General features: G+C 37.6%; 1 protein-coding gene across 1 annotated transcript in view; it reads left to right on the top strand.

Annotated features, from left to right (window-relative positions):
- fbxo38 (F-box protein 38) overlaps window positions 1–19,744 on the top strand; it is a 35,208-nt gene that overhangs the window by 4,377 nt on the left and 11,087 nt on the right. Inside the window, exons 2-5 of the mRNA XM_016552455.1 lie at window positions 10,043–10,047; window positions 16,672–17,259; window positions 17,690–17,920; window positions 18,087–18,220. Coding sequence (XP_016407941.1) covers window positions 17,790–17,920; window positions 18,087–18,220 — 265 coding nt within the window. The 5' untranslated portion in view covers window positions 10,043–10,047; window positions 16,672–17,259; window positions 17,690–17,789. The remainder of the gene's footprint in view (window positions 1–10,042; window positions 10,048–16,671; window positions 17,260–17,689; window positions 17,921–18,086; window positions 18,221–19,744) is intronic.

Raw genomic sequence — 19,744 nt, forward strand, 5'->3', positions numbered from 1 at the left:
AAGGTGGTGGACCCGCCCTCCCCCTCACGCTTGCAAAACTCAGTTAGTGAGAGAATCGTGCCAAAATTGTAAGCGCAGAGAAAAGAAAGACGGAGCTGTACATATCGGTTTATTTCGGGAACTTTTTGCCCCACTTGCACAACAAGTCATTTAGACATTTGCAACAGTTTTTTTACACATACAGTCTTATGTACACTTCCACAACTCTTACCCAGCGTATGCAAATCTTTTAGGCATTAAATTACCTTCATAGATAACCCTTCTTGTCAGAAAACATTTGTAAACAAACAAGATGTGAACTAGGTCACACAACAGCAAAACAATAAAGGTTATTTACCTCAGTCCATTCAACGAATCAATTTGATTCGGGGAAAATTCAGGAAAAAAATACCTCTGTCCCTCAGAGTTTAAAATGGAAAAAAATCCATCAGCAGAACAGACCATCAATTGATGAAAAGATGAAAAGTTAAAGGTTCAAACTCAGTCTATGGGTGGCTCGCCATCTTTTTTCCTCAACGCAGCTTGATGCATCCACACTAGGCATGTAACTCACAGCAGAAAATCCAAATTTCAACGCATACAACAAAACTGGCCGATTCCTCTGAATTAATGTAAACAAACAAGATGTGAACTAGGTCACACAACAGCAAAACAATAAAGGTTATTTACCTCAGTCCATTCAACGAATCAATTTGATTCGGGGAAAATTCAGGAAAAAAATACCTCTGTCCCTCAGAGTTTAAAATGGAAAAAAATCCATCAGCAGAACAGACGATCAATTGATGAAAAGATGAAAAGTTAAAGGTTCAAACTCAGTCTATGTGTGGCTCGCCATCTTTTTTCCTCAACGCAGCTTGATGCATCCACACTAGGCATGTAACTCACAGCAGAAAATCCAAATTTCAACGCATACAACAAAACTGGCCGATTCCTCTGAATTAACAGTGTTTTGAAAATCTTTTACACCAGGAACTACAGCAATGACTTCATTAACTTCAGCTCGACGCTCCGGATGGACAAGGCCATAAACAGGTAAGCTTCTTTACAAACTCCACAATTGATTGGTATTTTAGCTCTAAATAACTCATCTACTTTATTTAAAGGGTTAGTTCACCCAAAAATTAAAATTGGCTTGTGTTTTACTCACCCTCGAAGCATCCTAGGTGTATATGGCTTTATTCTTTCAGACAAATCCAGTCGGAGTTATATTAAAAATTGTCCTGGCTATTCCAAGCTCTATCATTGCAGTCAGCGGGTGTTGCAGTTGAACAGTCCACAAGTGGTCAAATAAAGCGCGCGCATCCATAATAAAACGTGCTTCACAAGGATCCGGGGGGTGAATAAAGGCCTCCTGTAGTGAACTAACCCTTTAATCCTTGTGCATTTTTTTCAATTTTTTTCTAAAATAACTTGGCCCCCCCATCAGAATGGAGGCAGTCGTGGCCTAATGGTTAGAGAGTCGGACTTGTAACCCGAAGGTCGCTTCGGGTTACTGCTGTGTGTGCACTTGGATGGGTTAAATGCAGAGCACAAACTCTGAGTATGGGACACCATACTTGGCAACACATCACTTCACTTTAACTTTAAAAATTCTCAAGCTTTATTCACATGCATTTTCTCTGTACCTTCTCTGTCTCTATCGATCTCGTCTGCGCCTCCAGTGGGTGGAGGCATTGCTGATTCTAACTATAATTGGACTAATTTTACCACAGTATTTTGCATATTAGTAATATGATTAATAAAGAATTATATTTTCTTTTCATTTTATTTTTTCTCTGTCTTTTTTTTTTTTTGGGGGGGGGGGGGGGGGTTTTCCTTTAATTTGTGGTTGAAATCACTGATGGGTAAAAAGGCAAACACACTTTTTAGGAACTCAGCGAGAGACACCTCTTCCATCATGTCAGTTTTGGGCTTCTTGGAATCTCTGGTAACATGCATGCAATTCTATAGTTATTATATAGGTCACTAAAATGTATTATCTCTATAATGAAGATATTGGTATGGTGAAAACTTAAATAAAATACACTTGAAGCCATTGAGAAGCTCAAAACTTTGACCATGTAAGTCTTTTCATACTCCGAAACGAGCAATTGTCTGAATAATGCAGCTGTTGAAATAGGATTAATTAATTAGGACTTGACATTTACTGCCCCGAGTTGAAGAACTTAGGTTTTAGATCCTCCAATAGGTTTTACTGAAAACTGTGTTTAGTGTGAGTCAACGAATGTTAATCAGAATCTTTCATTTGGCTGCTATTTGTCTTAATTTCGTATTGCTTTCACCAGAGGAATATTTTCATGTTCACTGTATTGGTGGCAGTTTTAGTGCAGATTGAATGAATTTTAATTATTATTTGAATTACGAGTCAAGGTCACGATCAGTTTGAAGTCAATACTATAGCCTGTTGTCCTTGTGGAATTTAAAGAGTTCTGGCTTCTACACTGTTTCTTTTGTCACTGGACTCTCTCTCTCTCTCTGATCTCATATAGAACAAATTTCATTACAAAACCACAAGTAAGATGGAGGCCATCAGAATCTAACAAAAATGAGCTTCTTTTTTTTTTTTTTTTTTTCCAGAAACTGACCCAAGTGCACAGGAAGAACTTATTTTGGTTCACTGTCTTTGGTTTGGCAGTCTCTGGTGATTTTTATGCAAACACTGAGCATATGGTACCAGGGGACATCAGAGCTCCATACAAACCACCTGCGTTTGGCAGCTCGCTGAAACCATAAATAAATAAGGCCGAGATGAAACGCTAGGAAAAACGAGAGGTTTGGACACACCCTGTCCACACGTGAGTGAGAGAAGGACTGACACTGAATGAAAGAGTGACAGGAGAAGAGTGCAAAGGGATGAGAGATTGAGCGCGCACCCCCTTTGGGTTTTTCCCAGTGCTCCTGGGGAATGACGGTGGAGAGAGAAAAGAAAAACACATCACATCAATAGCTCTGTCTGGCCGAGAACTTTCTTTAAGCAGATCTAAGTGGGCTAACTTTTGTCTCCAATAGTCTGTCCCATCAGTGAGGCTTCAAATGGAACCGAGAGTCACGCTGGTCCTATAGACATGAATCAACAGTTTGTATGCTACAGCACAATGGCACTAATATATGTCTCACGTTTTGTTTTGTTTTTCCCTGTACCTGCATTCTTGCTTCAAGGCTATTTCTGGCTTTATAAACAATACGAGTGAGAAGAAGATAAACATATTCACACATTGCAGATAAATCATATGCACTACTAAACACGGGAATTTCAATGCATACTTCTCAGAGCGGGTAATCTTTCATAAAGACAGCATTTCACAAACTCTCTCTCTTTCACACACATACACAAACCCGCATGCAGAGACCACCACCGCTGTAGCTTATGATGAATTACCTTTTTTTTCATATTCTGCACTGATTTTTGGTGAAAATCTCTACAGGATAGATCTAAACATAGTACACACGTTACTTAGAGCAGAGAGTACAGCACTTCTATTGGTTTCTGAGAACATAGATAGATAGATAGATAGACAGACAGACAGACAGACAGACAGACAGACAGACAGACAGACAGACAGACAGACAGACAGACAGACAGACAGACAGACAGACAGATAGATAGATCGATAGATAGATAGATAGATAGAGACAAAATCTGTTTTTTGTATCTTATTTTCTCTTTTAATTTAGCTTTTTCTATGTCAATATGTAAATTATATGTTAATCAGTGGGTGGGGCTTACTGTTCAGGAGAGAGAGTGGAATAGCAATGAAATCGAATAGCAAATCAGGTTTTCATTTTTTTTAAATGGGCACGTTTTAAGAATACAGCTTCTATATTCAGAATGCCATGACAGACCAACCAGAATCTAGAGAGTTCTGTGGAAATCTGGATCTTTCTCTGTACGCTGAATGAGTAACTGCAACAGGCAGTTCAAGAAAAAGAAGACCTGATGCCGAAAGAGGCTTATCTGGAGGTCATACACATTTCAGTAAACTTTGATCCCCCCGGCCTCAAGAAGATTTTTGACCTCCCGGTCGCGAGCCAGAAGAGGGAGCAAATGGAATCGGACACGGGCTTGTCGGAGAAGAGAAAATAAGAAGCAAGGATTACGGGGAGCCACTGAATAGCTTCGGACGGAAAGTTGGGAATTAAAGGGTAGATAACAATGTAGCAGGTTATTGGGTGTTATCGGCGTGTGAGTGGCATGTCGATTCACAGGCATTCCAGCAGGATGCCAGCCCTTGTCACTCACATCGAGAGCTCAGTGCACTCACAGGAGCAGAGTAAAACAACTTCAGTCACACTCCATTCTCTTTCGCTTTGTCTCACTTCCGCCCAGGGTTCATCGGGGTCAATCCTCGGTTGTAATACCTCTCTCTTTTTTCATCCCTGTCACAGATAGCTGCTGCGCTGCGGTGCACAGAGGTGTGGAGATGTTCTCACATCTCTTTGATAAAGGGTAGCGCAGAACATTTAGCACGGTAGAGCTACACGCTGCTCCAGAAAGCACACTGTTGCCTCAGGAGGAATCAGTCAGAGGTGTTACTGAAAGATCCTTACACCTCAATTGATAGGGAATGATGGGACGTGATGTTTTACCAAAGTGCTCATCACCAGACTCGCATTGGATTTTATTTGCTAGTTCCACCTCTATGCAGAAAAAAAAGAATGAAAAATCACGAACTCACACATCTTGCAGAACTATTCAGGGGTCCAAGAGTTCAGACAATAATAGGTTTTAATCAGATCTACCCAGCTGTCATTAAGAATAGCCTTTAAGAGTGCTTGAACAGATTTGTGAGGCAAAAAAAGCACACACATGTGAAAATTACAAAGCAGGTGCAAACATAAAAAAAAAAAAGTTAAAAGTTCAACCAAATAAAACTTTCTCATGTTTGGCAGTTTCACAACTGTTTTATTGTTTTAATGTTAAGTCTATAATTATTGATCTAAAAATTACACAACTGTCAGTTTGTTTGTCATTTAGACTACTATGAAGAAACATCTTTCTCAGGCAAAAAAACTTTCTAAAGCAGTATTTAAATTTACATATACTTTGAAACTGTTTACAGTTAAAATACTCATTTATTATTTTTATATGTATATTTTCCATATTTTGTTTTATTTGTTTGCCATTGTACAAACACAGCAGTGATCATTTTTACTTTTATGGGCAATATAAAAAGTGCACAGTTATGCCATGTCATTTGTAGCATTTAAGTTCAACATCCACAACCACCGAATGCATGTTGAGTGTTCCTATTTGACCAATCATCATATAGCAGCAAAGCCAATCGTAAAGAAATTGAAAGCAGGCAGAAAAGGACAGAGTGTAATCTAACGAGACCCAAACCGCTGTCCTCTTCTTTCATCCACTGTCTTTCAACTGGACCACGGAGGCCATCCGATCCCCAGCCACAGCAAATTAAGGCAACCACTAGGGTGACCACAGGCCCAAGCATTGTTTCCAACGAAGAGATGTGGAGTTCTTCCATAGCAGGCTAATGAGGAGACAAGGGGGTATGTCTCAGGGAGATGCTTTATTTTATTTTGTCATGTTTCTTCTCACAGTATAGGACTTGGCCAGTCAGCCTTTTTTTGCACTTCAAAAAAAAAAAAAGTATTAGTATTTTTGTCTTGTTTTCCAAAGAAATATCTATTTTTAATATTAAGAAATGTATTTTATTTTATTTTATTTTATTAAAATGTGGGTTTACCATCTGAGTGGCCATGTTGTCACTCTCATTGAATGACACTTAAAGAAATATACTAGAATTTAAAAAAAGAAATGGATCAGAAAGGTAACACATGGAGCAAATGACAAACCTGACCCAATAGGTAGATGGAGATGTAAGAATCAGCTTGTACAGTGATGAAAAAGAAATAGGAATATATGCAGAAATCTTTCCAGACACATTTCCTCTAAGCTCCATTGTAAGATAAGCTGTTCTTTTCTCTGAAACGTGTGCAAAGCTACTGTATTTCTGAAGAGAGAGGGGGAAAATTGCATAAAGAATGAGGGGAAGAGAAAAAAAGCATGATAGATGTAGTCAAGTCGGCAATATAAAATATGAAAATCAAAAAGCCTAATCATACATTATGCAAAATACATAAAAAAGAGTATTGTGAAGACTCACATTGCTTTTGGGAGGGACAGGAGAGGATATGAAGTCTCATCGCCAACTTCCAGTGACTAAATATAAATGTTGCAAAGACAGAATTATGGAAAATCATGCCACTTGATGACCATTTTGAAGGTTGATGAGCTCCTAATAACATTTTCAAAGTCACACGTCTTTCCAAGCTTATTGTAGCTTCCTGACTTCCTTTGCAACAGTGCCTCTCAGTGCCTCTCAACTTGGTCTATACGGTCAGCCTTACATTGCTGGTATAATCTCCAAGGAATGCGACTGTAATGGCGTGAGCAATTACATACATTATGGATGCCCTGTAAAGCTGTTCCTCCACTGAGTCTGTCAGTTTAGATGACAAATGTGGCACAATCCATCACGTGCCAGACTTTTCTTTCTCATAGGTTGTGCTTGGCTGCCATCAAGTGGTCTGTTGGGTCTGTGCCGGTGTCGTTTTGCCTCATTAAAACCATAACGTGTGCATCTAAAGATGTGGGTTTGTTTTCGATGAGCCATTTGACACGATTAGTCACTTAGCTATCCCCTCTAACCCTCCTCCTTTGTTTTTTTTCCTGTCTCTTCCATCATCCTGCAAAAACAATCATTCGTCTTTCAAGCCTTGGCCCTCAAAGCTAACATCTCGTTCCTGGGCAACACTCCATCTTTCCCTTGGTAAAACAGCTACATCAGGGTTGGATTCAGGCTACCTCACCAGTTAGTTTTGTGTTTGTGTGTGTGTGTGTGTGTGTGTGTGTGTGTGTGTGTTGTTTCTCACCGAAATGAATCACGCTAAACTCATAACTGTCAGAGTAGTCAGAGAAACTCATAAAATGGTAATCTGATCTCTAGGAATATGGAGAACTGATGAATGTGAGTCACAGGGTGCCGCTTCGAGTGTTATTTTATCTCCTCTACATGCAAATATAGATTTGCTGGGGGGAAAATTCCTGAAATGTATGTTTGGATACCTGTCAACATTATTTTAGTAATGAAATGAAATTTATGACTTAAAGCAAAGGTCTTCTACAAGAGGTACACAGCAATATGGCTGGTCCGCTAATTATTGTTCTCACACTAGTAATGTCTAAATGTAAAAATGTAAATACAATGTTATGTTCAACCAAAGCTAAATTAAGAACTTGAGTTCAGCTAAACGTTTAATTTCCTCCCACATTAAAATGCATAAAGTAAAATTAAAATGTACAAGTACACTCCTGTTCAAAACTTTGAGGTCAGTAATATGCATGTATTTATTTATTTTTATTTATTTTTTTATATATATTTTTTTAAATAATAAATTAATTATTTTATTCAGCAAGGATGCATTTAATTGACCAAAGGTGACAGTAAAGAAGATGTACAGAAGATGTATATTCATGGTTTCCACATAAATATTAAGCACAACTGTTTTCAACACTGTTAATAATTAGAAATGGTTCTTGAGCATCAAATCAGCATATTAGAATGATTTCTGAAGGATCATGTGACCCTGAAGATTGGAGTAATGGTTGCTGAAAATTCAGCTTTGCCTTCACAGGAATAAATTACATTTCAAAATATATTAAAATAGAAAAATAAATACTTTAAATAGCATTAATAATTCACAATATTACTGTTTTTACTGTATTTTTAATCAAATAAATGCAGACTTGGTGAGAATAAGTATAGGCTATTTGTAAAATTCTTACCAACCCCAAACTTTTGAATGATTGTGTATATCTCTGTACAACAGAATTTATTATTGTAATGGCTTTTTACCATAAGCATCATATAAAACTATGCAAATACATTAATATTGTATTAATAGCATGTTATTTTAAGCCAGGTTTACAATGCACCATCTCTCTATCCACAAAGGAGTCCTTTCCCATTAAAATGTTGAAGAGTCCTGTACAATAAATAGCTGAAATAATGAATCTTTGAGTGGATCTGTAAACCACATCAAAAATGAGTGTTGTTTAATTGGGTTTGCTTCATAATGTAGATGAACATCACTAGTCCAGAACCGAGAGTTTGTATAGTGTATTTAAGATACACTGTGCATCAAAGCAAGAACACCTTACCCTGATCATTGCTTGTTGACATGACAATGTGACTCATGATCAGATGACTACAGCCCACAGCTGCCCACACTGCCTCTCTTTTAGCTGTCGGGTTGTCTCGTCTCTCCTGTGCCACTTGTCATGAATTGGTCTGGAGAACAGCTGAGCCTTCAGACACTGGGCATATAACAAGAAGCAAAGAAAATTATGCATTCAACTGACAGAAACCGGACCACTCAAGCAACAATACAAAACCAAAAGCAGATGTCACATTCGGAATACAGCTCTATTTCAGTCAGCGCTGGAAGCTGTTGTTGATGTTAGTTTTTTTTTCTTTTTTCATTTTTGGCTCTCAATCAAATCTGAAAACATAATGTGAAAGAGATCTGCAAAGATGGATTAGGGGTTTTTGTTTGCTTTGAGTTTTTTTTTCCTTCTCTCAACTTTTCCAGCTGGGGACTTAAGAGATCTCTCATGAATGCCTAATAGATGGGCACTCGTTGGAAAAGTGGTGTGCTTGTAAACAGATGCAGCACTTATGAAGCCTGGGCCAGGGAAGCGCAAAACTAGAAGTAACATGTCATTATGCAAAAGACGTCTCCTTAGGCTTTGAGCCTCCCCTCTCCTCCGGCTGCCAGCAGCTTAGAGTCTGCTCTCTTGTGTCTCTAGCTTTCTCTCTCTCTTTCCTTCGATCTCTTTCTCTTAGCTCAGTGTCTTAAGTTCAGGGATGTTAGCTTCAGCTGTGTCCTCTTAATGTTGCTGGCTGCGCATTATTTCGAGAAGTGGATGCCTTTCATCTCACCCACTCTAAAATGCTCTTTTGGCTGAGAGGCGAATGTAAAACGTATTAAAAGCATATCAATTAAATGTATACTTTTATACATTCACAACTCAAAGGCCATATTATACCTAAATAAAAATGATCTGTGCAGAGTATGTTAACCTACGCAGATGTAGGAAAATGGTAGTCAATAGAACACCTGATGTGGAAATATTTACTGCCCTCTAGTTGCTGAAGAAGGTATAGTCATAGAGCAAAGACCCTGTTTCATGTAAATAATGCCCCTTGCGGTTTTTCTTTTTATGTGGTACGTGGTTTATGCTTTTTGTATTTGTACATTATAGGTGGAGTACTGGTATAAAATCTCTAATTTAAAAAACTGGACTTTTAATTTACTGTATTTAATGTATTGATTAACAATATACTTGTACTTTCCTTTAATGGAGCAGGGCACTAAAGTCTACGCAATTTTTGATGTTCGACAGTAACTGAATTCTCAATTTCTCAATTTCTCAATTTCAACAAAACTGTAAATCATAAATATGTCTTCTGGAGAAATTTGAAGAAATTTAGCATTACATCACTTGCTCATCAATGGATCCTCTACAGCAGGGATCCTCAAATCTGGCCCACGAGATCCACTTTCCTGCAGAGTTTAGCTCTAACCCTAATCAAGCACACCTGAGCATGCTAATCAATGTCTTCAGGATCATTAGAAAATCACAGGTAGGTGAGTTTGATCAGAGTTGGAGCTAAACTCTGCAGCGCATTGGCCCTCCAGGGCAAGATTTGAGGAACCCTGCTCTACAGTGAATGGGTGCCGTCAGAATGAGAATCCAATTTATATTATGGATTTTGGACTATAATTTTGCCAGAAGTTACAGTTAAAAATTAAAATGCCTTAACAATGGATTTGTTGTTTATTTTTATTTATTTATTTTTTACAAACATGCAGCTTTTTACATCACGAGACGCTGTTTATCAGCTGTTTGAACTCTCATTCTGACGGCACCCATTCACTGCAGAGGATCCATTTGTGATGTAATGCAAAATTTGTCCAAATCTGTTCACATGAAGAAACAAATGCTACTTTGGAACAGGAAAAGTTTGAACATATTAAAATGTCTGCTATTGTAACAATTATCTCAAAGAGCCAAGGTGTTTAGGACTACAGAATTACTTGCCAATGACTCCTCTGTGAGGTTGTAGTAAGATCTAAACAGAGCTTGTGCAAACATTGAAATGCATTATTTATTGATGTGTACATTACAGAACACACTCAAGGGCTTTGGTCTTGTGGGAATAGTGTGGCCAAGCAAACAAATACTCATACAATAGCTGCATATATCGAGACGCTGTTTATCAGCTGTTTGAACTCTCATTCTGACGGCACCCATTCACTGCAGAGGATCCATTTGTGATGTAATGCAAAATTTGTCCAAATCTGTTCACATGAAGAAACAAATGCTACTTTGGAACAGGAAAAGTTTGAACATATTAAAATGTCTGCTATTGTAACAATTATCTCAAAGAGCCAAGGTGTTTAGGACTACAGAATTACTTGCCAATGACTCCTCTGTGAGGTTGTAGTAAGATCTAAACAGAGCTTGTGCAAACATTGAAATGCATTATTTATTGATGTGTACATTACAGAACACACTCAAGGGCTTTGGTCTTGTGGGAATAGTGTGGCCAAGCAAACAAATACTCATACAATAGCTGCATATATCTTCTCTCTTTTTCTGTCTCCATTTTTTCTTTGTCCCTCCACAGGGACCAAGCTTATGCCCCTTTGTTGGTGGGACAATACAAGCTGCAAAGACTACAGAATTAGAGTTTAAAGGGAGCTCAAATAAAAACAAATAAAGGCAAAGCTCTGGGACAGGGCCTGTGCATTGATGAGCAATTCTTGGTCAAAAAGACAAAATGTAAACATGTCAATGCATTGCATATGATTTCTTGATCATCATTGATATTTTTGACTTTACATCTTTTTATTTACATCTGAGGTACCTTGAGAAACCAGCAAAAAGTTGTCCAGTCCTACAGAGCATGGAATGCATCCTCACTTCCTCCATCATGGTTGTCTCCACCTGCCCCAAAACCAGGTTGCAGCAAGTGATCTGCTCAGCTGAGAAAGATTTTATTTTCCTCTCAAAGTCACCTGCTGGCAAAAACCAAGCTGTACACTCTAAAAGGCAGGAAAATAGAACTAAGATCATTGACTAAACCAACAATGGCTGCTACCTCTACACCAAACTCACTAAGAAGACGGAAGCATGTTACTGCTCTGTAGTTGTTCAAAAATGTCAGTGTTTTGTGACATTAACAAGCTGACCTTAATAAAGTGGGTAGGCTGACTATAGCCTTAAATATAGTACACCCATATATGTTCATATCATCCATGTAGAACAATCGCGAGTATCATATTGTTCAATAAACAATCAGTTTATATAGAGTAACTTACATTTTAAAGACAATATTCACAGTTACTTTGTCTGTTTTTGTCCTTCCAACAAATACATTCCAAACGAAGGCACAGAAGAATTAACACACATCTCTGTCTAACACAAATTAGTGGTGTTTCATGCTGAATGAATCTGTGTTTTTGAACGAACAATTTTAGGTAATGATTCTTACGAAGGCAGTGGCTTAATGTGGAATAGCATAGTCTACTATCATAGTATTCATTTTTCTGCCATGTAAAGATATGTCAGAAGAATTAAGAGTTGTATGGTAATATGTTTTCTGAATTTTGCCAGTCACTTTGTTTCTGAATCAAGTAGTTTTTATCGAATCGGCTTAATGAATGATTCAATCACCAGCTACTGGCATGTCAATGTAACTTGCAGAAAGTTTTACTGAAATATCCCCACCACTAGATAGAATAAAAATAAATAAGAAAACATTAAAAAATAATAATAATAAGATTAAGATCGAAATAAACAAAAGATAAATATACATCTAAAGTGCAGTGAGTAGAAAAAAAATGTAACATATATACTAAATATTTTCCAAATAATATTTTACACACTTATGAATTTTTCACAGTATAAATTGGGTCCCCATATATGAAAATATACGCTTTTTATGTCTTGGAATGGGGGTCGCTTGCATGAGGATGATATTTTGGGGACCGTGACATCTAAAATATTCAAAAGCTTTGTCCTGTTGAGAAAACGTCTCTGTTACGTATGTAACCCTCGTTCCCTGAAGGAGGGAATGGAGGTGTCACGTCGAGACCGACGAATTGGGATCTCGCTTCGAGAGACCAATTCGTCGGTCACGACGTGACTCGTAGTAACCGACTGAAAGGGAACCAGGATATGCTGGTTAGGTATGTTTTGAAGCATGGTTTGAGCTTGTTTAAGCTGGTCCTTAGTTGGTCATGAGCTGGTTTAAGCTGGTGTATTCTCAGGACAACAGGACTGACCCTTAACTGTAATATTATTTTATTTTTATATTGATTGGTTTGCTTTATTCTATGCTATTTCTTCAGTATGCAATAACAATGGCACAGTCATTTTTAAGACACCAGTAATCTCAAGTTTGTGTGATTCTCTTCTTGATGTCATTCATATTAAAGGACAAGCCCCCGTCAGAGAGTGGAAAGCAGAGAGATTGAATCTCATCTTGTGCTTCATTTTGTTTGTCTCAGAGGATTCTGAATAATGTGTCTCAACCCGTCCACCTTACTGTGTCACCAGGCCAAAATCCCACAGCTGCCACTCCTCATCGTCTCCTCTCGTTCTCATCAAATGGAACTTGTCTCAGCATCCAGACCCAGACATCTCTGGCTTTCATTTATAATTGGTTTTAAGCAGTTGGTCAAATGAAGTGAGAGGTTACATTTCAACAGGCTGACTGGATGTCTTGTGAGATGGGGAAAAGGGTCTTGTCTGAGCATGCAGATTGATGCTACGTTTACATGATGTTCATTGGCAGATGCAGTAATGGCGTAATCAATTATCGCTGACTTGAGCTGTGGATTGAAGTCTTCACACAGGCACGAGAAATGTGATCCTATTTCTCAAGATGATTATTTGAGCAGTGTTCCAATCACGTTTCTCAATCTGTAAATAAATTTGGTGCGAGACTTGATTTGGTCCCAGACAGGAGCATCTCATTTACTTTACTTTCACTCTCTAAAACATAAAAAAAAAGATTGTCTGACCTGTGGAGGCAAGTAGGTTATGATAGGCAGTACTTTAAAAAAAAAATAAGTTAAGAAAATGTTATAAGTTCCTGGCTATTTATTATTATAATAATTATTTGCTAGAATAATTAACTAGAAACTAAACTAGAATTGTCTTTACTGAACAAAATTCCACTGCTTCCATAAAATGTGTGGATGTATTTATACTTTTCTTTGACAAATCTACATTTAAGAATGGCACATGAGATACATGGATTTCTGAGAAAGTCTACTAAATGTATAATAAATAAAAAAATCTAATAAAAAAAAAGTCAATTTTTCCTGTACTCATTCCATATGTGTGTGTGTGTGTGTGTGTGTGTGTGTGTGTGTGTGTGTGTGAAAAGAACAACAAAGAGTATGCCTGAGGATGATAGATGAAAATCTGGCAAAATCCTGTTCAATCGTTGATAGCATTAATCTTTAAAGGTGTTTTTCTCATTTTCCTATATAATTGCCAGTGTTATTATTGATGTTATGAGGTGACCTCTCCTCAGGCTGTGTTCAGTTTTCTGTCTCTCCACATTTGTAGCAGGCAGTTTTCAGTCCCAGCTATGCACTTCATGTCTGAGATAAGTTGCTCAAAGCCCTGAGCCAATTTGTGAAAAATTCCCAGTTACAGCTCTCTATGGTTTTACACCAGATTTCATTCAGTTTTCATCATACTCCAGATTTTAGGGGATGGTAATTTGTCGAAAGGATTGAAATGATTTGATCGGCAGATTAGTGGACTTGTCAGTCAGCTGCTTGAACTCAATCATTTATGTGCACAATGTAATTATTTTTTCACCCCAGAGTAAATGTGACTGGTACTACAAACATGCCATTTAATCAAATCATAATCTAGTAAGATTTCCCTGATTGATATCCCACGTGTTCGAGAAAATTGCATGTATCAGATATTGATATTAGACTCTTCATCTTCATGGTATCTGTATATATACATATCCTAACTATGAATGTGCTTATGTACAAGCTAGTTTCTGGTGGTCATCTCAAGCATCTGACTGATGTCTTCTCCTTTTCTGTGCTAGTTAATGTACATTAAAATGGTATTTATTTCTAAATGTCTGATGGGTTGCTTCTTGTGTTACTCAGGTGGTTTATCCCCTGTCAACCACTTTTTTTTGTGGTTTATTATTAACACAAATAAGTAAACTATCAAAAAGAATAGGGCATGTTTGGGCTCCATTGGGCTCCATTCCACTGCATCAATGCAAAGGTACAGAAGAGAAGAATGGGCAATGCACATTGCACAATACTTTTCATTTAAATTTTTGTGGACTTTTTGCCTTTATTTAAAAGGACAGTGAGGGGAAGATGGAAGGGACTCAAACTCGGGTTGCTTGAAGTACCATTGCACTATAATGTCAAAGCAAACTGCTCCCAAATGCCATTTCTATTGCTGTACATTGTGGTTTATCCTGGTCCACAGTGCTAAATTAAAAGCCTGTGGATTCATTTTTTATAAACACATGGAAAAATGGACAAATATCCCTTTAAATCAAGAATTTATGAAAAACGTTGACAAATTACCCCAATGATGCAATGTGGTGCCGAGGAGTAACTGAAAATAAGCAGACTGGATCTGAAAAGGATCTGAAAAGTGTTGTCTCTTCTCTCTTTGAGATTTTTGTTTCTATGCATATAGACAAATATGAAATTTTGATCCTTTCAAATTTAAATCCTTACAGTTGCTTGTTTACTTTGAAGCTCTGCCATATAGACAGACTACCTGGCATTGCAAATATTTAAACCATGATGTCTGGACTCTGCACCCCCAAACACCACATACTAAAATAAGCCTTGGAAAACAGATTTCAGATGCCCCAAAACATGTGACTTTCAGTTCATATTAGCTACTTTTAATCAAGAATTCTCTGTTCATACACTGGTATTTCTTCCTTTTTAGTTGCTAATACTTAAGGAGTTGGCCTATCAATAATGTTCAAAACACTGAGTGAATGGGTTAATTATGAATTAACATTAATTTAGATCAATAAATACTGTACATATAAATACTATATTATTATAGTGTGTATTGTCCTTCTGTAAAGCTTGCATTGTGTTTGACCAAGAAGAATATGCCCAAGCCTACTGCAAAAATCAAAGTGACTTTTTTATTGATTTTTCTAGTTTGAGTATTTGTTAAACATTTCCTGATAATCAGATCACATGTTTTAGGTCTTGTGGGGTTTATGATAAAACCAGCAGCATTACTAACAGCAGCAAAGTCTAAACTGCAGCTGGTTAGTAATATTACAGGAGAGTTTTTGGAGCCTGTTTCGTGTGCTAGTTTTTTCATGATTTGTTAGTTACCTGCTTTTGATTCTCTTACAGCTTATAGACAAAAGAAGACAGCTGGTGGAACAACATATTACTTTGTCAAGAAGAGCAAGGTATGTTGTCACAACACTTATTTTCCTTCATTATTTTCTTCATTAATCTCACAAAAAACACACACAAAAAAACACTTTTTTATATGTTGCTCACCAGGTCATAGGGATTCATCACTCTATAATGATTCTGCTACTGGTCCTGTGTGCCTCATTGTCCATTTATGGTCAAACAGACGAAGAAGTAGTAGAACAGCGTTATAAGAAATTCATTAGGCAGCATGTGTTTGGAGCCATGAATGTACAGAGATGTGACAGTGAGATCCGTACAAGACGCATCACGGGGTCCCAAGATGACAACAGCTGCAAAGAAGTCAACACCTTCATACTAGCGAATAACAAGCAAGTTAAAGCAGTTTGTACCGGAGGAGGTACTCGACTTCCTGAAAACAGAGACTTGTATATCAGCAACAAGCCATTCCCTGTAGTTACATGTACATTAATCAGCGGGGAGAGACACCCCAGATGTGAATACAGAGGACACAGGTCCACTCGAAGGATTGTTGTGGGGTGTGCAGGCGACTGGCCAACACATTACGAAGAAGGCGTCATTGTATAGATATCAAGCTGAACATACACTCTTAAAAATAAAGGTGCTTAAAAGGTTCTTCACAGCGATGCCATAGAAGAACCTTTTTTGGTTCCACAAAGAACCATTCAGTCAAAGGTTCTTTAAAGAACCATCTATTTCTTACCTTTTTATAATCTGAAGAACCTTCTTTCTCCACAAAGAACCTTTCTATAGTCTCACATAGCTTCAAATTAATTTACTGTTCATTCATTGTTTTTTAACTTTACTGTTGATTAATTAGGCTATGTCAATAAATAAACTCAGTCAGATAGTTCTTAGATATTAATGTGCAATAGGTTATACATTGTGCAGTAATCTTAATCTATATATAAAAAAACATATTTTTTACCATTTTTTATGTTTAATTCATTGTAGTAAAACACAACTATTAACTAATTTTATATTATGAGAAGCATATGCATTAATAAAATTGGTTTGAATTTTTCCCCTTAGAACAGACAATTTATGTTCATTTTATGAATGAAATGAAATAAAGTAAAATGTTTTCTTTGAGTGTAACAGTGTATTCTTTAAGCGAAGTAAACATTTTTGCTTCCTGTCCGAAAGGAAAGGAAAAGAAAAGAAAAGAAAAGAAAAGAAAAGAAAAAAAGCCTGAATAAAGTTCTCTACTAGCATTACCCTTATCTCCCTGACTGTCTTTCATCTCAAAGTTGGCAGTTTTTTAAACTGACTGCACAGTGTGCACATACAACGATTACACATATTGTCACTGGACTAGGGTAGCAGCATGTCTGTAGACACCCGTTTAGAAATGTTGTGCTTCCTGCTTCTTTACAATCAAGAAACAAAAATGAAATTACTAAATATACAAAAAAATAGAAAACCTCCTGTGGTTAATTTTAAGATAAATTTTCTGTAATTTAGAACATGCTCCCTTTCGTGAGCAATACATTAAAATCCAGTCCATTTGCCGGTTATCCGCGTCTTTTATTTTGTAACAAAAATAAAAATACATCTGAACTTCCTGTTTGTATTTGGAAGGCCAACGCTGGCTTCACGTCGCTGCTGAACGCGGATTGAGACAGACAGCTGCCGCTGCTCACCTTCAAACTAACCACAAATCGCACTTATGAGCTCGACTGAAAACCAGATAATATAAATGGACCAATTTCAGCTAAACGCTTCTTCATAAAGGTCTTGTTACAGCACTGTTAGATCTATATCTTTATACAACAGTGGTGTGGTTGCTAACAGCTGATTGCTAGCTAGAGCTGGTGATCATAAATTGAAACAGCAGCATCATCATCTCACATTCTGCTGATTACTGAACGGCTCAGCTCTTCTTCATTTGAGCCATGATGCCTCTTAACTACCAGTGTTAAAATCATGATATAGATCCTACTAGCTTAGCCTGCTGTGAGTGCTACAGCCAGTTTGGTGTAGATTAATGTCCATTGTCTTGTGTTTAGGGAGCTTTTTTTAGTTTTACCTCATTGAGCTGTTGTTTAGTTTTGGCAGCTGTGAAAATGGTAGTGAATTATTTACATGTAATGTGAAAGTGACCTCCCCCCCCCAATTTGTCTCAGACATTTAATTGACGTAACGTTATTTATTCTTTACAAAGCAGTGAGTGATGATTGTGTGTTGATGCCCCAAACAAGAGGATCAGGACTGAGGGAGTGAGATTATTACCTTCCCTTGGTGGGTATATCACTGCCCTAGACATGATGGGCCCACGGCGCAAGGTCACCAGGACTCATATTTTGGGGGGAGGAACATTAAGCTCTCTTGGACATGAGGAACCTAAAGACTATATCAACGAGCTCTCACATGAGGTGCTCTGCCACATATTCCGGTCAGTACAACATCCCACCACTAGTTAATACAGTAGTTAGCAAATGTATTCCCTGCGATTCTATTCTCAATTCCAGAGATTTTTGACAGAGCTGTCATAGGTTAACTCAAATTGCAATGGTTTATAGTTGACTTGAATTATGATGCATAAGTCCATCTCCCCACAGATACTTACCCATGCAGGACATAATGTGTATGGAGTGTCTGTCACGGAAACTGCGGGAGGCGGTGACTCTGTACTTGCGGGTGGTGAAGGTTGTGGACCTTTGTGCCAGCCGGTGGTGGGAGTACATGCCCTCAGGTAGACGACACTCTTAATGCTCAAATGTCAGTATGTTTATAATTAAACCTGGTATAAATGTGTAGTCAATAGTTATGAATTGTCTGCCTAAGGGCTTTGAGTTTATAATCAGATTAAGTAACATACTCATTAATTTGACATAGTAAAGTTTACACATCCCTATACCCTGCATATTTGTGTATTGAAAGTTTTGATTAGGCCTACACTGTACTACTCTCAGCTGTTTATGATTTATTACCGAGTACTCTCAGCTACATTTAATACTTCTTACCATACTTAAATCTAGTGGTTGATAATGGTTTATGCTGATGTATAGAATGCATGGTGTCCAGTGGCCGATTTATTTCTGTGATGGCTAAGCTGTATTTTCAGCTCCATTATAATAGTCTTTAGTGTCAAAAGACTAGAAATCATTCAAATATGCTGATCAAGAAATGTTTCTTATTATCATCAGTGTTGGGAATAGTTATTATTTATTATAACAGCAATATTTTGTGGAAATTGTGATACATTTTTTTCAGGAGAATTTGAAGAATAGAGAGTAAAAAAAAACAGCATTTATGTCTTTACTGTCACTTTTGATTAATTGAATGCATCATTGCTCAATAAAATTATTCACTTTAAAAACTGACCCCAAGATTTTTAATTGTACAACTGTAACTATATATACAGGTGCATCTCAAAAAATTATAATATTGTGAAAGATATTTTTTTTGTAACTTATTTCAAAAAGTGAAACTTTCGTATATTCTAGATTCATTACATGTAAAGTAAAACATTTCAAAAGTTTTTTTTTTGTTTTAATTTTGATGATTAGAGCTTACAGCTCATAGGGTTGGAAAATGTGCACTAGCAACAGGGATGACCCCAAGCTTGAGAATACTGTCAAGCAAAGCCGATTCAAACACTTGGGGATTCTGGAGGAAGACTGGAGAGGTACAGAATCCAAGCTTCTTGAAGTCCAGTGTGAAGTTTCCAAAGTCAGTGGTGATTTGGGGTGCCGTGACGTCTGCTGGTGTTGGTCTATTGTGTTTTATCAAGTCCAAAGTCAATGCAGCCGTCTACCAGATTTTGGAGCACTTTATGCTTCCATCTGCTGACAAGCTTTATGGAGATGCTGATTTCCTTTTCCAGCAGGACTTTAGCACCTGCCCACAGTGCCAAAACCACTTCCAAGTGCTCTGCTGACCATGATATTGCTGTGCTTGATTGGATTTCCTTTTCCAGCAGGACTAAGCACCTGCCCACAGTGCCAAAACCACTTCCAAGTGGTTTGCTGACCATGATATTACTGTGCTTGATTGGCCAGCCAACATGCCTGACCTATTTTCAAGAGAAAGATGAGAAACCGTCGATTCAACCATACAGATGAGCTGAAGGCCGCTATTAAAGAAGCCTGGGCTTCAATAGTGCCTCAGCAGTGCCACAGGCTGATCGCTTCCATGCCACACCTCACAGATGCTGGAATTTGTGCTAAAGGAGCCCCGACCAAGTATTGAGTGCATAAATTAATATACTTTAAAG

The sequence above is a fragment of the Sinocyclocheilus rhinocerous genome, unplaced genomic scaffold, assembly GCF_001515625.1.
Source record: "Sinocyclocheilus rhinocerous isolate Xijiao unplaced genomic scaffold, SAMN03320098_v1.1 scaffold584, whole genome shotgun sequence".
In the NCBI taxonomy this organism is placed as follows: Eukaryota; Metazoa; Chordata; class Actinopteri; order Cypriniformes; family Cyprinidae; genus Sinocyclocheilus; species Sinocyclocheilus rhinocerous.